Source organism: Podarcis gaigeae (assembly GCF_964106915.1).
Source record: "Podarcis gaigeae genome assembly, chromosome: 3".
NCBI classification, from domain to species: Eukaryota; Metazoa; Chordata; class Lepidosauria; order Squamata; family Lacertidae; genus Podarcis; species Podarcis gaigeae.
The window spans coordinates 61,347,101-61,365,726 of NC_139680.1; the positions used below are offsets into that span (position 1 = coordinate 61,347,101).

An 18,626-nucleotide genomic window follows, 5' to 3' on the forward strand; every position below is an offset into this window, starting at 1 on the left:
TCTTCACCATTCTGTATGCTTATATATGCTGTGATCGTACCCTGTTCTGGGAGAGTCAATTCACAGATAGTTTTACCTCAAGAATGCAGTCTCCAACAAGACACACACACCCCACAAAAGAAGGGTGTAGCCCCCTCACCTACATTCTGTACATTTACGCATTTATATATCTAAATATTTTATAATCCTCCCACCATTCAAAAATATTGTTGCCATGTACGAAGAGAGAAGTAAAATTAAATGCAAGGCTAGAACAATAAGAATACATTAAAACCATCAGTAAAATCTGTCAGGAAGATTGAACCAAGTGATCAGCATCTCTCAAGCACTTATAAAAGAAAAACGGAAGAGAAATGGGGCAGGAACTGGGAACCTAGCAAAATAAATTCCACAACAGAAAACCTATGCTACACGTAGCTTCTCACATGCGGTTTTGTCTTGTTTTCCTAGGCCTTATTAATGTCTGGATCATTCTGCTTGAAGAGTTGACTACTGCCATATCCAACTGCCCCCGTCAGCATCAGCCTCCCACCTTGGATTTGCTCTTTGAACTATTGAGAGATGTTACCAAAACACCTGGTAATTGGTTTGAATTTATTGACTACTACTAAAGTGTAGTAGTAGTCCTACCCCTGGGTCGGAGCAGGGATGGGTGGGCTCGTTAAAGTCCATCCCATCCCATCTCGAGGTAGATTTTGAATAGAGAATCCATTTGAACTGCCTGGAAACACACAGTTAAAAGTACTACCTGGAAAGTGCTCTGAGGGTTGCGCCCTGCCTCTGCTATCACCACACACCTTGGACGAACTTTCTGCAAGTCCCCCTGGGCGCAGCAGAGCTTGGTGGCATTCTGTCACTCCCAGGGGGAATTATACAGGAAAAAACATGGTTGCCTCCATGACCACTTGATGGCTGCAACATCAGCTGAGCAAACAGACTCTCACAGCTCTGATAGCACTTTTGTATCACCCCAAACACATCTAGTTGATTTATTGCTGTTAACATTTTAGAATTGTTATATTTTGTTGTATTTTGTAACAAGGACACAGGGAGCTAGGCAATTTGATTGCGGGGGGGGGGGGATTCAAGAATTAGTTATTAACTGTTAATGGTCTTTTAGGCTTTCTCCACATGAATAAGAGCTCACTTTTTGAATAATAAGAATTATATGTCACCGGGGGGGGGGCATGCCTGCTATTTATAGATCTGTTAATAAAGTAGCAAAACCACAGGTAGGAAAATACACAAGTGTATCATAGAGATGGCACCTGAGTGTTGACTTCCATGTTAAATGTGCAGGCATTATAGGCCCAACATATTTATCAGTCTTGTGTTTTTATTCTCTAGGCCCTGGATTTGGTATTTATGCAGTTGTTCACCTTCTGCTCCCTACAATGTCCCTTTGGCTTCATCGCAGCCACAGCGACCATTCTTACTGGGATGCGGCATCTGCTAATTTCAAGCATGCAATTGGCCTTTCTTGTGAACTAGTAGTGGAGCACATTCAGAGTTTCATACACTCAGGTAATTTTATGTAGTCTTATATGTTGCAACCCATTCCAACCATACTCTTGTAGACAAACTTTAATTTTGGCATTAACTATTACAGTGTGATCAAGACCTTTTAAACATGGATGAACTGCTATTGGAAGAGAAAAAATATTATGGTAGAGTTTTTTTAAAAAAGGCGTGAGCTTTGCATATATACACTGGAAAGTTTATTTCTCCAGTGAAAAGTGAAACGACTCAGCTGGCCTTGCTCTGTTTATATCAGGCTTCCTCAGCCTCGGCCCTCCAGATGTTTTGAGACTACAATTCCCATTATCCTTGACTACTGGTCCTGCTAGCTAGGGATCATGGGAGTTGTAGGCCCAAAGCATCTGGAGGGCCGAGGTTGAGGAAGCCTGGTTTATATGAAAATTTCAAAGGTACCCATTCACAGTGCATTTAAGAATCGGATTTGATTCCCAAATTAGGTTTTGAGCCTCCAGTGCCAACCAAACATTTTCTCTAACTCCAAACCATCTGTGACTATAAGGTACACAGCACCATGGGTATCTGCATGGCAAGGAATGTATTGACTAAAGCACAGAGAGGTGAGTCGAGGCAGTGATCCAAACACTACTCTGAAGAGGAAACATGTAACTAAGCATCCTAGCTGAACTGGGGCAAAGGTTTTCCCCTAGTACTAAATGTCACAGCATTATAGTAAACTGCTTTGAGGGTTGTTGTTGTTTTTTACAATCTAGCGATATATGAATTTGATTAAACAAGATAAATAAGAAAAAATAATACTGTGAAACTAACGGATCTGAACAGCATCTGGTATTCTCCCACTGCACAAAAGCTAGATCCAGGCCAAGCAAGTAGCTCTAATTATCCTGACTAGAGTATTAGCAATATCCCAGTTTATAGCCAGGTCAGAGGGCAGCAAGACCATGCATGAAGAAGATGCTGTGTGCATTTATTTCTAAAAATGCAGTAGTTCCTCTGTGTTGTAATTCTATTAAATTATGGTTAATATCAAAGCCAACTGCCTAATTTCCTCTTTAGATATTGGCTATGAGAATATGATCAACACAATGCTCAGAGACCTCTTCAAATTACTGGTAGCTTGTGTGGCGGAACCCACAGAATCCATCTCTAGAGTTGGGTGCTCCTGTATCAGGTAATATGGCTTTCATTTCTATATTTACACATAGGCCCAGTTTGCACATAACACTAAAGCTCACAGGTCCTTTGGGGGTGCACACAATTAGACATGAAATACTAATGTGAAAGTTAACATTATCTCTAGTTAAAGAAGGTATGGGTTCTAATGGCTTCTGCAGAAAATCTCAGAAAATTATTCTTTGCCAACTCAAAGTTCAGACTTTGAAAGCACCTTTCCACCCAGTAACTCTGCGGCTTTGAAAGCAGTTTGCGTCACTTCCCTTCATACTTGAAGTATGGGGAGAAATACATTGGTTACTCCTTCAAGCCTTACACAGGAAGTGTAAACAGAGCATGTTCAAGTGATGTTCCAAGGTGCCTTGATCTAAGCTTATATATTGGGCTTCACTTGGCTCTTCATAGATCTACATCAATAAGAAAAGCCGTTTTGGCTTTTGAGCTAATCCCAGTTTTGCAATCTTGTTGTGAAATGGTTATTGGCTGGTTATCGGCTTCATGGTCTTTTCCCCACCTTATCTATAGATATGTTCTAGTGACAGCTGGTCCTGTTTTTACAGAAGAAATGTGGAGGCTGGCATGCTGTGCGCTGCAGGATGCCTTCTCAGCAACTCTTGAGCCAGTGAAGGTATCACTTGCATTTAACCGGGTGCTGCAAGCATCTCTGCTAATATGCGGCTACTATTTTCTTAGACTGTTGCTCTCATCTATGATTATGTAGATAGCAAACACCTTGGGGCGGGGGAGCATTGGTTGTTTGAACTAGCAACTCTGTGTGGATGATGTATAAGCAGCCAGCAAGATTTCTGCAATGACAGCGCTTTGGGAAAGCGGCTCCACCATCACAGACCTTTTGATGGCTTATGGTTTCTACTCATATGGAAAAAAACAACATCTATGCATAAGCTCAGGCAGGAGCTTGAAGTTAGCTCCACACACACTTAAGGCAATCAAATAAATGGGGTACAACCTGTGCACGACCCATTCTTGTCGGCACTTCCAGACTGTCACTGGTGAGCTCTTTAGAAAAATAACACACAAGTAAGCTTTGTTTAAAAAATAAGTTGAAGGAACATGATGAAAGTACATCAGGTTCATCAGTTAGGTATGTGTGTGAGAGAGAAAGAAACTGATGTCAGCCAGGGAGCAGCAAACTTTTTCAGCAGGGGGCCAGTCCACTGTCCCTCAGACCTTGTGGGAGGACCGGACTATATTTGGGGGGAGGGGTGAACGAATTCCTATGCCCCACAAGTAACCCAGAGATGCATTTTAAATAAAAGGACACATTCTACTCATGTAAAAACATGCTGATTCCCAAACCATCCGCGGGCCGGATTTAGAAGGCAATTGGGCCAGATCCGGCCCCCGGGCCTTAGTTTGCCTACCCATGGCTTAATATAACCTAGCACAATCATTTTTTAAAATCAACCCTATTGGTTGCTTAGCATTCAGAATACACACTGAACATCTGGTGCTGTTTCTCTGCAGAATCTGTTGGGCTATTTCCACAGCGGCTCTGAAAACTTCAGTGGGGATGCCTGTGAGGTGAAAGTGGCAGCCCCTTCCCTCTCTCCTAGTGCTGAAGCCGAATATTGGAGAATACGGGCCATGGCTCAACAGGTGAAGACTTGAGAGATATAATGAGCAAAATGCATATTATGTTAAACCTAGGCACTGGTGCAGACAGTAATCAGTTGGATTTGCATGCTTAACTGTGACTAGATTGTTCCCTGTGGGCTTTGCTTTTACAAACAGTCATGGTGAGAGTTCTTAATTGTTTTAAGCTGTCTTTTAAGGAACAGTCAGGTATTGATGCCAACATTATTTAAGCATTTTAAGATGGCTAGGCCTGATGCACCTCCGTTTAGTGAATGCTTCTTCTCTTGCCAAGTTGATAATCTTTGGATGGGCTGGACCATGAAACTTTTTTGTAATGAAACCTAGTCTTCCTTTTATTTCTTTCCCCACATGAAACTATTTAACTCAGTAGTGGGTTTATCTGGGCAGAGAGCATCACTTGCTGTGCTGGGTGTTGCCACTTTTAGAATTCCATTTACAGTCCTGGGTTAAGGATATATAAAGAACTGCCTTGTACCAAATGAGGCCTTCAACCCATCTAACCCCCTGCTGCCTGCTCTGTGTTGTGAATGGATGCAGTTTCTGAGCTCCTCAACCTTTTACACAGTTCTGCTGTGGGAAATCCAGAGTCTGGGACATCTACATGTGCAAATTGTGTGCTCTCCTGCTATGTTACGTCCCCTTCCTGAATTGGCCCAGGGCTTTAACAAGTTGGCATTATTTGTTTTTGTAGGTGTTCATGTTAGACACACAGTGCTCCCCCAAAACGCCAAACAACAAAGAAGGGTTTGAGCATGCTCAGTCCTGTGTGCTTATCATCGAGTTGCCTCCTGACAAGAAGCCCAATGGCCATACGCAGAAAAGGTAAGGTGACTTGTTTATTACAAGACCCAGAGGGCAAAGCAGGACATGAGACAAGTGCAGGGAATAAAGGGAAAGCCTGCACATCTATTTAAATCTGGGCAGATTTGTTTCTCGTGGCAAAGCATGAAAGGCGATCCATGCTGACCCTCAAGGGGCACTTTTTCTCATCCTGTCATCCCAGTCTTGACTCAAGCTAAACCATGTTGAACACTTACCTTGGTCCCAGTAGCTTGCATTAGATGCAGGCCTTCATTGCAGATCTTAGACTCCCATCTGTAATGCAGAATACAAACCAGTCGCAGTATATGGTGAAAGTGAAGGATATTTAGGAAAACAGTAACGAGCAGTTATTGCAGAAAGTGACCAGCTCTTAAATCTGAATTGCTATAATTATAATTAAAGGCATTTTGTAACAACAGTGAGCAACATTTTAGGAATATATATATATATATAAGCATTCTCTTTCTGGATCAGACCTAGCCCCAGCACTCTGTTTTGTAGCCAGGTGCCTTACCAAATGATGTTGAATTGATGCTTGCCTCAGTTGCATGTCTGGCAATCAGTTGCACTGCTTCTGTTCATTCAGCTAGCATGGTTAATAGTTGTTGTTAGGTCTCTCTTTCACAGCTGGGAGATGGTCAAGAATAGGGGTGAAGGGAAAACGCACTGCCTCTTCTACAGCTATGCAAACTGTCTCCCTCCCTGCCCCCCAATTCCTCCAGAGAGCTTGTCGTGACTGATTTTGGAAGTTCTTTAGAGTTACTTCTGCCTCCTCTTAACTGCAGTAGCAAAGCAAGTGTCTGCTACAAGGTTTGCAGCACATAGTGTTGAAGATGAAGAACACAGGAAGAAGGTGCCTTATATTGAGTCAGTGCATTGTTCCATCCACACTGAATGGCATTGGCTCTCCACATTTTCAGGGGCTTCTTCCATCCTAACCTGGGATTGAACAGGGGATTGAACTAAGCAACTTGTGCATGTAAAGCATGCGCTGTAGCACTGAGCTACAATTGTTCCCCTGGGGTTTTTCCTCTATAACGATTTTATAGCCTAATCATTCACTATTGAGCCAGAGAAAATAATGTTCATGCTGCCCATGTTGTGCCTACACAGAAAACACCGTGATAAAAAATAGATGATGTATGAAGGGGACCTTACTGCCTAATTTGTTTTAGCAGCTTGTTCCCTAGTAAAGTATGGCTGCTCCCTGTTGATAAGGCTTGCTGCAACAGTAAGTTGTTTGCTTGCTTGCTTGCTTGCTTGCTTGCTTGCTTGCTTGCTTGCTTGCTTGTGCTTGTCTTGCATGCACAGCCCTGTAGCCGTGCTGGCCTTTTGTAAAGTTCCTCTTTTCCTATCTGATTTTCTTTCCTTTCTTTTTTTTGAATGCCGCCCATGAATGCACAGGAAGCTTGGGTAAGGGAGCATTTCAGCCTAATGCAAAAGGCAAAATAAAAGTCCTTGATTTAATATCTATTCTCTTCCACAGAAAATACTGTTTTAGCTAGGCAGTCCTAGCAGTAAAAGAAACTGCTGTTTGCCAACCGCCTAGGTTGAAAGGTTACATATTCCACTCCCTCCCAATTCTCAGGCTGGTTTTTGCCAAGAATTGGGCCAGTGCAGCTGCAGCTGCAACCACTTGATGTGCTGGAACCTCTGTCTGAAATGTTCTTGGAATGGGAAGTTTCACACCCAGAAGAAAGTTTCATGTATATAGTCCCCTCACCACAGTGTTGTGTGAGTGCACGAAATATGGGGGGCTCTCCGGCCCCCATGCACAACGCTGGCACTTTTCAATATGTCACTGTATGATTTGCATGCACTTTAAAAGGGAAGCACAGCCCCAGAGCCCCTTGCACCACTGAGCTGAGGTCCGCATGCAGCTGGGGCACAACACTTTGGACAGACAGCAGCTCCTGCCTCGAGAATTTCTATAGTGGGTCACTTTTGATGAGGCCCATGAAATGAATGCCAGAGTGCAACCACTAGAGAGTGTCACAGTACAGGAGAAGGAATATATTTTTCAAGGACGTGGGCAGAAATGGAAGGCCTGGGGGCTGGGGGAAGAGATTCAAGCTCAGAAAACAAATTTCAAGGTAGCTACATTTCCATGAGGCTGACTGGATGCAGAACAAACCGATTTGTTTGTTTTCATTCATGCTCAAATAATATATTCTCCACTTGAAAATGCTAGCTTTGTGTTCCTAATTACTTGTGGAATCCTATGCATTGTTATTCCAAAGTAACTCATTGGTACTTATTCCCAGGTAATTGAGTTTATGACTGCAGCCAAAGACTTAAAGAAAATAAAATTCTTTATGCACACAAAATAGAGAATAGCGCACTGTCCAGACCATCATCTGACCCATATCTATAAACTTATTCATGGTGGTAAATAGGCCAAATATCCACTGTGGCTTGAATGTTTGGCCTTTCATTCGTATTCTTTGGTGTGATACCAAGGTATACATAGATCCAGTTTTTTCCTGATAAATTCCCTTATAGAAACCCTCGGGTGTTGTTAACTTTCCTCCATTTTCAAATAATGTTTTGTTTAATGTTACATCGCTATAATAATGAATTATCCATGTTACAAAACACATTATATTAATGTATAAATGTTGAGGATTTTGCATGATAACTCTTTAAAGCAAATATGGGGAACCTATTGCCCTTCGGGTGTTGCTGGACTGCAACTCCCATCATCCCTGAGTGTCGGCTATCTGGGCTAGGACTGTTGGGACTTGAGAGTCCAGTGGCGTGTGGAGGGGCACAGGTGTCCCAATCTCTGATGTCAAGGAATATGTCTCCTTGGAGGAAAGGTGGCATATTAATATAATAAATAAAAAGATTTTAATTTGCGGGGAGTGTTAAATTCAATTTGGGTCAAAATTGTAGGAGAATGCAGCAAGAAAATGGATTGTGCATGCTGCCTGGACAATATTGATCCAGAGCAGCTTTTCCCAACTTGGTGCCCTTCAGGTGTTCTGGACTACAGTCCACATCAGCCCCAATCAACATTGCCAATAGCAATTATAGGAATTATAGTCCAGAATATATGGAACAGTACCTGGTTAAGGAAGGTTGGCACAGAGATAGTGTTTTGAGGAATTTTTTGTAAGTAGCTATCATAATGATTATGATATAGTTATAAACTCACCACAGAGTTCGTTGGAGGAGCAGGAGGATATAAATTAAAGTGATTTAAAAATATTATTGAGATACTCAGTGTGTTTGTCATTCCTTCCCCAACCCCTTCCACCTGTTGGCTGCATGAAGTATCCCTTTCAGAACAATTGTAGTGAGCCTGCTGTCCCACCAAGTGCTGCTGCAGAACTTGTACGATATTTTGCTGGAAGAGTTTGTGAAAGGGCCCTCGCACTCTGAAGAGAAGGCTGCGCACCAACCACCGGAAACTAAACTGGCAGGCTTCCTCAGGTACATTTCTATGCAGAACTTGGCTGTCATCTTTGACTTGCTGCTGGATTCCTACCGGACAGCCAGAGAGTTTGATACAAGGACTGGGCTGAAGTGCCTGCTCAAAAAGGTCTCTGGCATTGGTGGAGCTGCCAACTTGTACCGCCAATCGGCAATGAGCTTCAACATTTACTTCCATGCCTTGATCTGCGCTATTATGACCAACCAGGAAAACATCACTGCAGAGCAGGTGAAGAAAATCCTCTTTGAAGATGATGAAAGAAGCACCGATTCATCCCAACAGTGCTCTTCGGAAGACGAAGACATTTTTGAAGAGACAGCCCAAGTAAGCCCACCAAGGGGGAAGGAGAAGAGGCAGTGGAGAGCCAGGCTGCCATCTCTGAGTGTCCAGCCTGTCAGCAATGCAGACTGGGCTTGGTTAATCAAAAGGCTTCATAAGCTTTGCATGGAGTTATGCAACAACTATATTCAAATGCATCTGGACTTGGAAAGCAGTGCCGATGAGCTCCCGGTCTTCCGAGGGGACCCCTTCTTCATCCTTCCATCCTTCCAATCTGAAACATCCACCCCATCTACTGGAGGGCTTTCTGGGAAGGACACCCCTTCAGAAGATGACAAAAGCCAAATAAGGGATTCCCTGACGGAGAATGTCACTCCCAAAGGAGGAAGTGGAGATATACTGCTGCTTCCGCCCTTGAGCCCCAAAACAGAGAAGAGAGACCAAGGCAGGAGAAAAGAGTGGTGGGAGAGCGCTGGCAACAAAATCTACACCATCGCCACAGACAAAACTATATCGAAGCTCATGACAGAATATAAGAAAAGGAAACAGCAGCATAACCTGGCCACTTTTGCCAAAGAGATGAAAGTCGACAAGAAAGGGGACCCGCTAAGCACAAGAGGGCCAGATTCCCCCCTCCCACAAAGGCCTCAAAATCTGGTTGATCAGGGCCAAATGAGGCACTCCTTCAGTGCAGGGCCAGAGATTTTGAGACAGGAGAAGAGGTCACGCTCTGGGTCAACGGTCAGTTCACTCAACATATCCGTCCGGGATGGTGAGGCGCAAATACAGGTAAGAAAACAGGCCGACGGAGAAACTTAAAATGGAAGAAAATATGCCTTTTCAATGGCAGTAGTTATTTTCCTCGTTTGGGATTAAGCAGAAAGCAGGTTTCCAGAAATATGCATTCATTATTGTAGAATATAACACACATTTGTGCTTGCAGGGGCAGCCTTAAGCACTGGGCACTTGGGGTAAAATATTAAGGTGTCCCATACAGCCACACCCACCTGCCCACTGACCCTTGCAACCTCTGGGCCAGAGCAGGCCATTATACCCCATGTTCTATCAAGCCTCAGGTTCTTTGTGAGTTTCTTATGGTAACTTCCAGCCTCAACAGGAGGTTTGTGACACTTCCTACAGTAATTTGGCTTATCCAGTACTTTCCATTGCTGTCCCTTGCCTTTCTTTTAGTTTTTCATTTTAATGTGTTTGCCACACCAGCTACTCCTTCATGCATCTCGGCCTTACCAAAATGAATCATATGCATGGTGAACCAAGATGGCTTGGGGTGGAAAAGTTAATTACAGGACTAGCCCTCAGTGGCAGGCTGTGTTTTGAACCTTAAAGACTTTTTCATTGGGCAACTTAAGTTTGAGGCTGACATTTTTCAGAAATTACTTCATATTTACATTATGAGCTATATTCTTCACAATGTTTTTACACAGCTATATAGTTACAGATTTCTTCTCTCCCTGTATCATTTTAGGCATGGACCAACATGGTATTGACAGTTCTTAACCAGATTCAGGCCCTTCCAGACCAGATCTTCACAGCTCTCCAGCCAGCTGTGTTCCCTTGCATCAGTCAGCTGACTTGTCATGTGACTGACATTCGAGTTCGCCAGGCGGTGAGAGAATGGTTGGGCAGAGTGGGCAGAGTGTATGACATTATCGTGTAGTAGACACTGGATGCAGTACCCACTAGAGAATGAATTGAAGGCATACAAATATAAAGTGCAGTTACTGAAATGTTATCTTTTGAAAGTGATGAGGTAACTGTCTATTTGCTGGTAATTAGAAACTGGCAACATCTGTCCCATGCCGTTAACTGCTTAAGAGCACAGTTCAGTCTTGCTCATGCCTACAAGAGCATGTGGTAACCACAGTGTGCTTATACATCAAGTATCCCAAAATAATACTGTATATTAAATCTGAAAATGCTGTTTTAAGTCAGGCTGATATATGAAAACTCAGTATATTGATGTTGCATATTTTTCAGAGAGTGAAGTATTTCTCCACAGGGAAATAGCAGTGGAATGAAGGTGGCACAAAATGGACACCTTCACGAAAGTAGGCTAGACACAAAACAACCAAAGTGAGAGCCTGCTTTCACAAACCTTCAGTGTGGCATCAACATCTTCCCACTCCAGTGCAATTTTGACTTAAGTACATTCTGAATGCAAGCTCTTTGATTTTCTGAAGAGTACAACAGATGCATAGGTGTCTTTGGTATAGAACCCTTTTGTGCTCCCAAAACTGGGAGACTGACATTTGAAAGTATCTTAATTAAAAAATATATACAAATTGATGGAAATCAATGAGCTGTTTCAATAAATTGTTCATGTAAAACATGACATGAAAAACAGATGACCCAAATTCGAAAACTGATACATTTTCAAAATTCACAGTGCACATTTCATTTTCTATCACACACCGGAGTGGTGGTGAGAATCAGCCGTGCACTGGCTTCTGAGCCACCTTTAATGTGATTTGGTGACATCCTAGATGTGGATGCGGTATGGTGTGATATGGCAAGAGCAGCTTGCCTGGTGGAGCATCAGTGTTGGTGACCAAGAGGAGGGACGAGCAACTGTGTAGTTGGGGCTGTGCTGTCACACAGCCCTTATCACACCTTTCCTCTTCCTCCCAGAAGTGATAGCAACACTCCTACTGGAAGGCTGTTCCTGCAGTTCTGCCCCACTGGGGGAAGGACTGTTATGATATGATGCTGGAAGCTGTCGAGGGAGGAAATAGTTAATCCTGTATAGGATAACACATGCCAGAAGCCATAGACTTCTAAGAGGTTTCGCCTCCTTTGATGTCAAGCCAAAGGTCTTTAAGTAAGGGAAAAGATCATAAATATGACTACAGAAAATGAAACATAAAGCTGCAACTTGCCTGTTTTCTACGACAGCTGCCTTGTCCCATTCCTACATTGTAGGTGAACATGTCGGATGCTTGACTACTGCCCCAGAATTCCCTCTGTGGCCACCTCAATTTGTTTTACCCTTTTTCTCCATAAAATAATTATGTAGGTTTGGAAGGTGGCACCCATTTTATGCTCTCATCTGTCCTGTGAGGCTGCTTAGTTTGAGAAAAGGCTACAGCAGCCTTCATATCGGAACAGGGATTTGAACAGAAACCTTTCAAATCTAGCTTCGTCCAGTCTCCACCCTGGTCCTCTTAAATCTACTTCCTTTATCCAAGCTGTCTAGCATACACAGCTAAATATCTAGTCCATTAATGAGAAAAGGGCCTATAAAATATGGGTGTGGCCACCTTTATTTATATGCCACAGTTATATGTTGCCTATCTCCCACTGCATTCAAGGTGGTCCGTAATTTTGAAAAATTGCTTGCATTTTAATCGGTATGATGCAAAAGCAAAAGGGGACACAGAAAGCAGAGAAAAATAATTGCATTCAAGTACTCAGCGGGACAGTTTTGTGCAAGGACAAACCAAGTGGTAACTGTTCCTAGCCTAGCTGAAAGAGTAGCACTTGCTGTCCCAGCTCTGCCTCTGGTGCAGAACAGTGACTGATGAGAGCAGCTCCCGTAGGGAAGGAGCCAGCTGGGTTTGGCCCTAGATAAGCATATGGAGAGAGGACTTGCTGCCAACCCACCCAAGTGATAGCTGGCCTCATCCAACATAGGAGGCCTCACATCTTAATTATTTCTAAAACACAACAGCTAACCCTCAAATCCGTTTGGCACATGGGCCCATACACATGTCCATCACATACCCAGGAGATCAGACTGAGTCTTGTCAATGATGACCTCAAAAACAGGGTGCACAGATTGCAAGGCTGATGCAACTATACAGGTAACCCTTGCAAGAGCAGGTGTTTTTTTAAAGACCCCAACAAAGTAATGTGTGATCTCAGGGTCACATGCAATGTCAAAGATGATGATGCTGAGGACAACTTTTGGATGGCCCATCACAGCCTCTCATGCCAGCCCTGAATATTGGTCTCATTAATTGAACTGAAAAGGGGTGAGTCTTCATCAGCCTGATTTATGATGCATTGCAGTTTGCCTTGGACAAAAATTCCCTTACTCCTCCCTCTTTGTTTGTATGTTAAATGAATGGGAGACTATGAATGTACACAATCTCACAGCTGTTGAATCCTTGTAACTATATTATGGAATTCTTTGTCAAAGAAGCTGCTACTGTGCCCGAATTTGATTGTTTTGTTCTTTTTTTCCATTTTCCATTTAAATATGCAGTGTTTCTATGGCTCTTTGTGAAGTTGGAATTTTTTAGGGGAACATTTTCAAGTGATGCACGCCTACATTGTTTGTTAGTTGGATTTTATATGCAATTCTAGCTTGTCCCCTGTAAGCGTCTATTTAACGGAGTGATTAAATAGAGAGAGAGATATACAACACTCAGGATTTCTGCATCTGTTCTACTGAATGCCAAAAAATAGTAATTCCTGGACTGCTAACAGAGGGGTCCCCCCGCCCCGTACAATGAAGTATATGTTACATGTGAACCAATATTGTGAATTGCACACGTTGAGAAGATAAGTGTGGCATGACAATATTTTTATGGCCATTATTACAGGAAAGACAAAAGTGGACTATTGTTACTTTTCTTAAGGAGCTGAGGCAGTACAGCCACCAACTGCAGGAGCCACCTTAAACCATTCCTGATTGCAGCTGCTCAACAGATCAGGATGTTTACCCCACATTGCGTCCATCCTCTCTCTTTGGATGCCAGAAGCAAAGCAAACCATATAAACTGGCCTTCAACATAAAGGGTATGGGAAGTTTTGGTTGGTGAGCGGGGTAGAACAGAATAGAAGCACCACATAGGGGGATTGTCAAGGGGTTATGCACTAGGCGAAACTTATTTTGGTGACTTAACAGAACACAGTAGAATTGTTAGGAGTGGAAGTAGTCTGGACTTTTCGGCTGACCTTGAAAAGCTGCTATAGCCTTAGGTGGTAATGAAATAAATCACACAGACTCAGAAGGCAAATGTCAAATCAGCCATGAACCACTAAGGCAAGTCTTATGAGCCAGTGTGGTGTAGTGGTTAAGAGCGATAGACTTGTAATCTGGGGAACCGGGGTTCGCATCTCTGCTCCTCCACATGCAGCTGCTGACCTTGGGCCAGTCACACTTCTCTGAAGTCTCTCAGCCCCACTTACCTCACAGAGTGTTTGTTGTGGGGGACGAAGGGAAAGGAGAATGTTAGCCGCTTTGAGACTCCTTCGGGTAGTGATAAGGCGGGATATCAAACCCAAACTCTTCTTATGGGTGTGGCAGTGTCCCTTTTGAGCTTCCTTCTCTGCCAGCGAAAGGCTTTCCAGTCACGTTCAGCGGAAGGAGACACTTAATACGCTCACTGGCCAAGTTGCACCTTCTGCTGCTAGGAACTAGAAAGTTCTTATGAGCAAAGAGCTACATATGCATGGCTGATCTTGCAAGGCATCCATGCATCTGGGGACTGACTCCTCTAGTGGACATGGCAAGGCATAGAAACTCATTGAACCTTTGCTTTCTCCCACCCAATCTCAAAACAGAGGATCTTGGGCAATCAGGTGCCTATGCCACACACAGCATTATGTGCATTAAAGCCTGCACCATTTCACAATGAAAAGCTCCTGTGATTATATAACATGGCACACATTATTATTATTATTATTATTATTATTATTATTATTATTATTAAATGTATTAGTTGCCCTTCACCAGCAAGTCCCAGAGTCAGTTACAACAATTTAAAATTCAGAATTAAAAACCGTGAAAACAAATTAAGAGCCAAAGGAATAGGGTGGGTCCTGAAAACAAATATCTCAAAGGCCAGGGGGCAGAGGATGGAACTTGTACATGACAAAAATCAGAGTGGCAGCCCTGTGTCAGGCTTGCTTCTCCACCTCTATTCTGTGTAGTGCAACTTCTCTCATGTCCAGTGATCTCTGCTGTATAAGTATTTTTCTGCTAAGACCTGGGGGCAAAACTGAAAAAATGCTGTGAGCAGCAAGATAAGGGCAGGGTATAATTCAGGCCAGAGGGAGAAGACTTAGCACAGGGCCACCATATTGGATCTTGTTTGTTCATCTAAATATAGTTCTGCCCACAGAGAACACTCCATCTTAACTAAAATGGAAAAGATGCTGTACTACAGAAGTGCAACGTCATTCTTAGAGCAACGAAGCTGCTTATTTATATGGCAAGAGTCTCTTCCAGCAATGGTTACTGTCTACCATTTGGGATACAGTGCCAAGCTAAATGGATAGAAACCACTTTTCTATTTATTGCTAAGAAGTGAAAGCCCCAAAGGACTGTTCGTTCTCTTATGCCAAAGATACGACTCGCTCAAAAGTGAATATAACAGCAACAAAATTGACTTGGCTTTCATTATGGAGCCTTGCTCCATTTCACATATAGGTAGAAAATCACAGGAATCCAAAATGTATTGAAGGCTACAAATGGGTAAACCCAGCCTTTTTGCCCTATTAGATGGTTGTAGCCTTTTGCAAGCATAGTTCGCAAAGCACTGAAGGCCTGCAATTTGGGAGGAGGTTGGTAGGTAAGAATGACCAGGAAAGATGCGGTAGAGCAATGGATGTTCCCCTTGGTTCAGTGTCAGTGCGCTCTGTATAAACAGAGTGGCCATATAGAGTCAGCATATGCCTACACAACTATGAATATATGTTATTAAACTTTCCTTGAATCCAGCTCCATCTTTCCTTGTGATGTTAAATTAAAATGACTTTCCTAGTCCCCTTTCCTCTTTTCTTGTGAAACAGATTTGTTCCGTCCCCCCCCCCCCCGTGTCTATGTTGAACAGTTCGTTGTAAACCACTTTACAAAATGTATTTTGTGTATATTTTGTTCAAAGGGAATTCTTAAAGGAAGATATTTTAAAACAAATAAACTATTTATGTTGCTCGTGTTGTAGAATAAAGTAAATCCAAAATTCAACTACTTGGAGGTGTGTATTGTTTTTGCCGTATCAGCAACAGGGAGCATATTATGCAGCAGATGTTTATATGTATAAAACGTTGACGCAAGGAACTCCTTCTCCGTCTCTGGCACAAGTTGTGACAGATGAACACTCAGAAGGATGACCACCACAGAAAAAAACCATGGTTCTCATTGTTTGTGAACACCCACAGGAAGAATGCATTGGCTTCGGATGGGCTGATTGACAAGGAGGACTGCCAGTATCCCACCTCCACCTCATCTCATTATAACCTTTAGTGCGCTTTTTTCCTCTCTGTGGCTTCTTATAGAGGAAAAGCAAGTGGGGAGGTGACAATCCACCCTACTAAAGCCATTTCTATGGCAGAGAATTACTAGAGACCTGCTGGGAGGGATTATTTTGATAAACAGGAAGATGGGCAGAAGCATTTAGGAAGCTTCTCAGTGGAAATTTATTAATAACTGCATGAGATTGTGGTTGGCCCTCTAGCTGTTTTTGGACCACAACTCCCATCATCCCTAGCTAACAGGACCAGTGGACAGAGATGATGGGAATTGTAGTCCCAAAACAGCTGGAGTTTGGCCATGCCTGACCTAAAGCTTGTGCTGTATATCACCATCATCTTTATCTATAGATTTCTCATCTGAATGAGTTTGATTTTCTTTCTCTCCACCTAAGGACAGCTTGACTTATGCAACTGCACTGTTCATTCTCTATTCAGAAGAGCACTGCCCACTTTTCTTTACAGAAGGGAGAACCATACTGAATGAAGTCATGCAAGAATATTATTCAGACAGGAAACACATACAAATGGAGGTCAACGGAGGGCGATGGGGTTGGCTGCTGACATTAAAGGGGTGCATCGCTTGTTTCCCCTTTCCCACCTATATACAGTAGTACCCTTCTTAAAAATAAAAGGCATGTCAAGGTTAAAGTGATTACTAATGTGGCCCTTATGAGGTACTATTCTGTAGAGGGGGCCTCTGAAAACAATTGGAGATGTCAAGGACTCCCATAACAGAAGCAAAACAGTTTCATCTCTGAGAAATCATTTGCATGGCTGAATACCCAGAGTAGCCAACAAGACTACACAGCATTTGATTTTCTTCTGGCTCATTCCCCGAGTGATTACTAACCTTCCTGACATTTCATTTTACAGCTTCTTCATATATTTTTCAGAGGCCCAGTGTAATTACGATAATCTAGTCTCCTGCCTTCTGTTACAAAATCAATACAGTTTTACCCACTTGTCCCCTCTAAAAGTCCATGGCACCTCATTGTGGCTGCTCTCAGGCCTGGCGGGTGTGTCAGCAACTGCAGTGGACTGTCGAAAGCCGTGGTCTGTGAAGTGGATCACTCCCACGAAATGGAAGGTATTTGTATCAGGTTTCCTTTCTAGTTACACAAAGAACATTTGCGCTTCCTGCATCTGTTGGCTTGAGGTCAGAAAGTTTGTCATGGAAATAGCACTGATTAAAAATTTAGTAGTTCCAATTCCTTTTTTTAAAAAATAAGAATCTCAAGGTTTAGGTCTCCTTCAGCAGGATCAGTGAGCTCATTAAACAAGAAGAAAGGGGCTTGGAATAAAAAATAATAATTCACTGCTGTAACTTTCATTAATTAACAAAGGAACAAAACTTCCCATTATCTAAAATTAATGAGACCACTTTGCCGAACCATTTCAATCAACCAATCCATATGTTTTGTTTTATTTATAACTTCCTTGTTATTGTCATGAAGTCAGTGCTAAAGTTGTCATATTAAGCACCTACCCCAGCATCTGCAGGACACCCCACTCCACAAAATTTGAACCCCCAAACCTTATCATTTCAGTAGCCAGATCCAAAATAGAACAAACAACTTCTCAAGATGCACTAGAGAAACCCCTGGTATTGAGTAACTTGCAAGTTCTACAGCTTTTATAAATGGAAGGGAATTTTAACTATTTTAAGAGATACATTTTCACTGAAATTACTACTAAACCACAGAAGCACCCATGCTTTGATATCAGCAAACCAAGCAGGCAATATCCCAGCAATATAAGGAAGAGAATTTGTTCAAGCACCACTTTGGGTTCTCACAGGTCTTACACTGACAGCAAAGGTTTTAGACTAAAAGACTTGATCAGAAATCTTTATAAAATCAAAATATAAAACAATACTTACAGGATAACAAGTCATGGAATGTGAGCATTGAACATACACAGAAAAAGCACAATAGTGGCAGCTGCAATAAGGGATCTGATGTGGGAGCCATGGATTTCAGTTATGTTGTTTTGCTCCTGCAATCAGATTTGCCCTCTGATCCTGATCCTGATTGCTCTTTGGTCAAGCTTGTTCTTGAACCCTTTCTCTTGGTTGCCCTCATATCTGATTGTCCCTTGGTCCTAGCTCTGGACCAGACTTTTGCCCATACCTCAACCTTGACAGAGATTGTGTCAAGACATGACACAAAAGGAAAAATGTGGCAGGGAGGGAAGAAGAAAACTTGAAAACAATTGTTGGATCACTCTAGATCTTGTGCATATCAGTTGCACCAGAAGTGATGGCACGAAGTTCCACCTGCTCAAGCCGCTCCACTCCAACACCAATCTTACTCACCATCCCTATACGTAAGAAGTACTATTTAAAACATAAATAAAAGTAGTAGAAACACTTCTCTAACTGTTCAAACCAATCATCAGGAAAGGATGCATAATGATATGCAGAATAAACAAACCGTCTCCAGACTTGCTCATGTCAGAATTTAGTCTTTGACAAATGAGAATATCTGAGCAGTAAACCTTTCCCTAATACACTAAGGCTGAAGGAACATTCTGTTATACGGAGAAGCAGAGTATCTGGACTTAATTCATGTTGCTTTCA

At 42.6% G+C, this 18,626-nt stretch overlaps 1 protein-coding gene across 1 annotated transcript in view; it reads left to right on the plus strand.

Moving 5' to 3' along the window:
- ARFGEF3 (ARFGEF family member 3) overlaps positions 1–15,761 on the plus strand; it is a gene marked incomplete at its 5' end in the record, with an annotated part of 70,532 nt that extends 54,771 nt beyond the window's left edge. The window contains 9 exons of the mRNA XM_083731770.1: positions 451–579; positions 1,348–1,524; positions 2,554–2,668; positions 3,196–3,298; positions 4,159–4,290; positions 4,982–5,112; positions 8,389–9,616; positions 10,314–13,857; positions 14,100–15,761. Of these exons, the coding sequence (XP_083587896.1) occupies positions 451–579; positions 1,348–1,524; positions 2,554–2,668; positions 3,196–3,298; positions 4,159–4,290; positions 4,982–5,112; positions 8,389–9,616; positions 10,314–10,505 (2,207 nt within the window). The 3' untranslated portion in view covers positions 10,506–13,857; positions 14,100–15,761. The remainder of the gene's footprint in view (positions 1–450; positions 580–1,347; positions 1,525–2,553; positions 2,669–3,195; positions 3,299–4,158; positions 4,291–4,981; positions 5,113–8,388; positions 9,617–10,313; positions 13,858–14,099) is intronic.
- Positions 15,762–18,626: the final 2,865 nt, after the last annotated feature.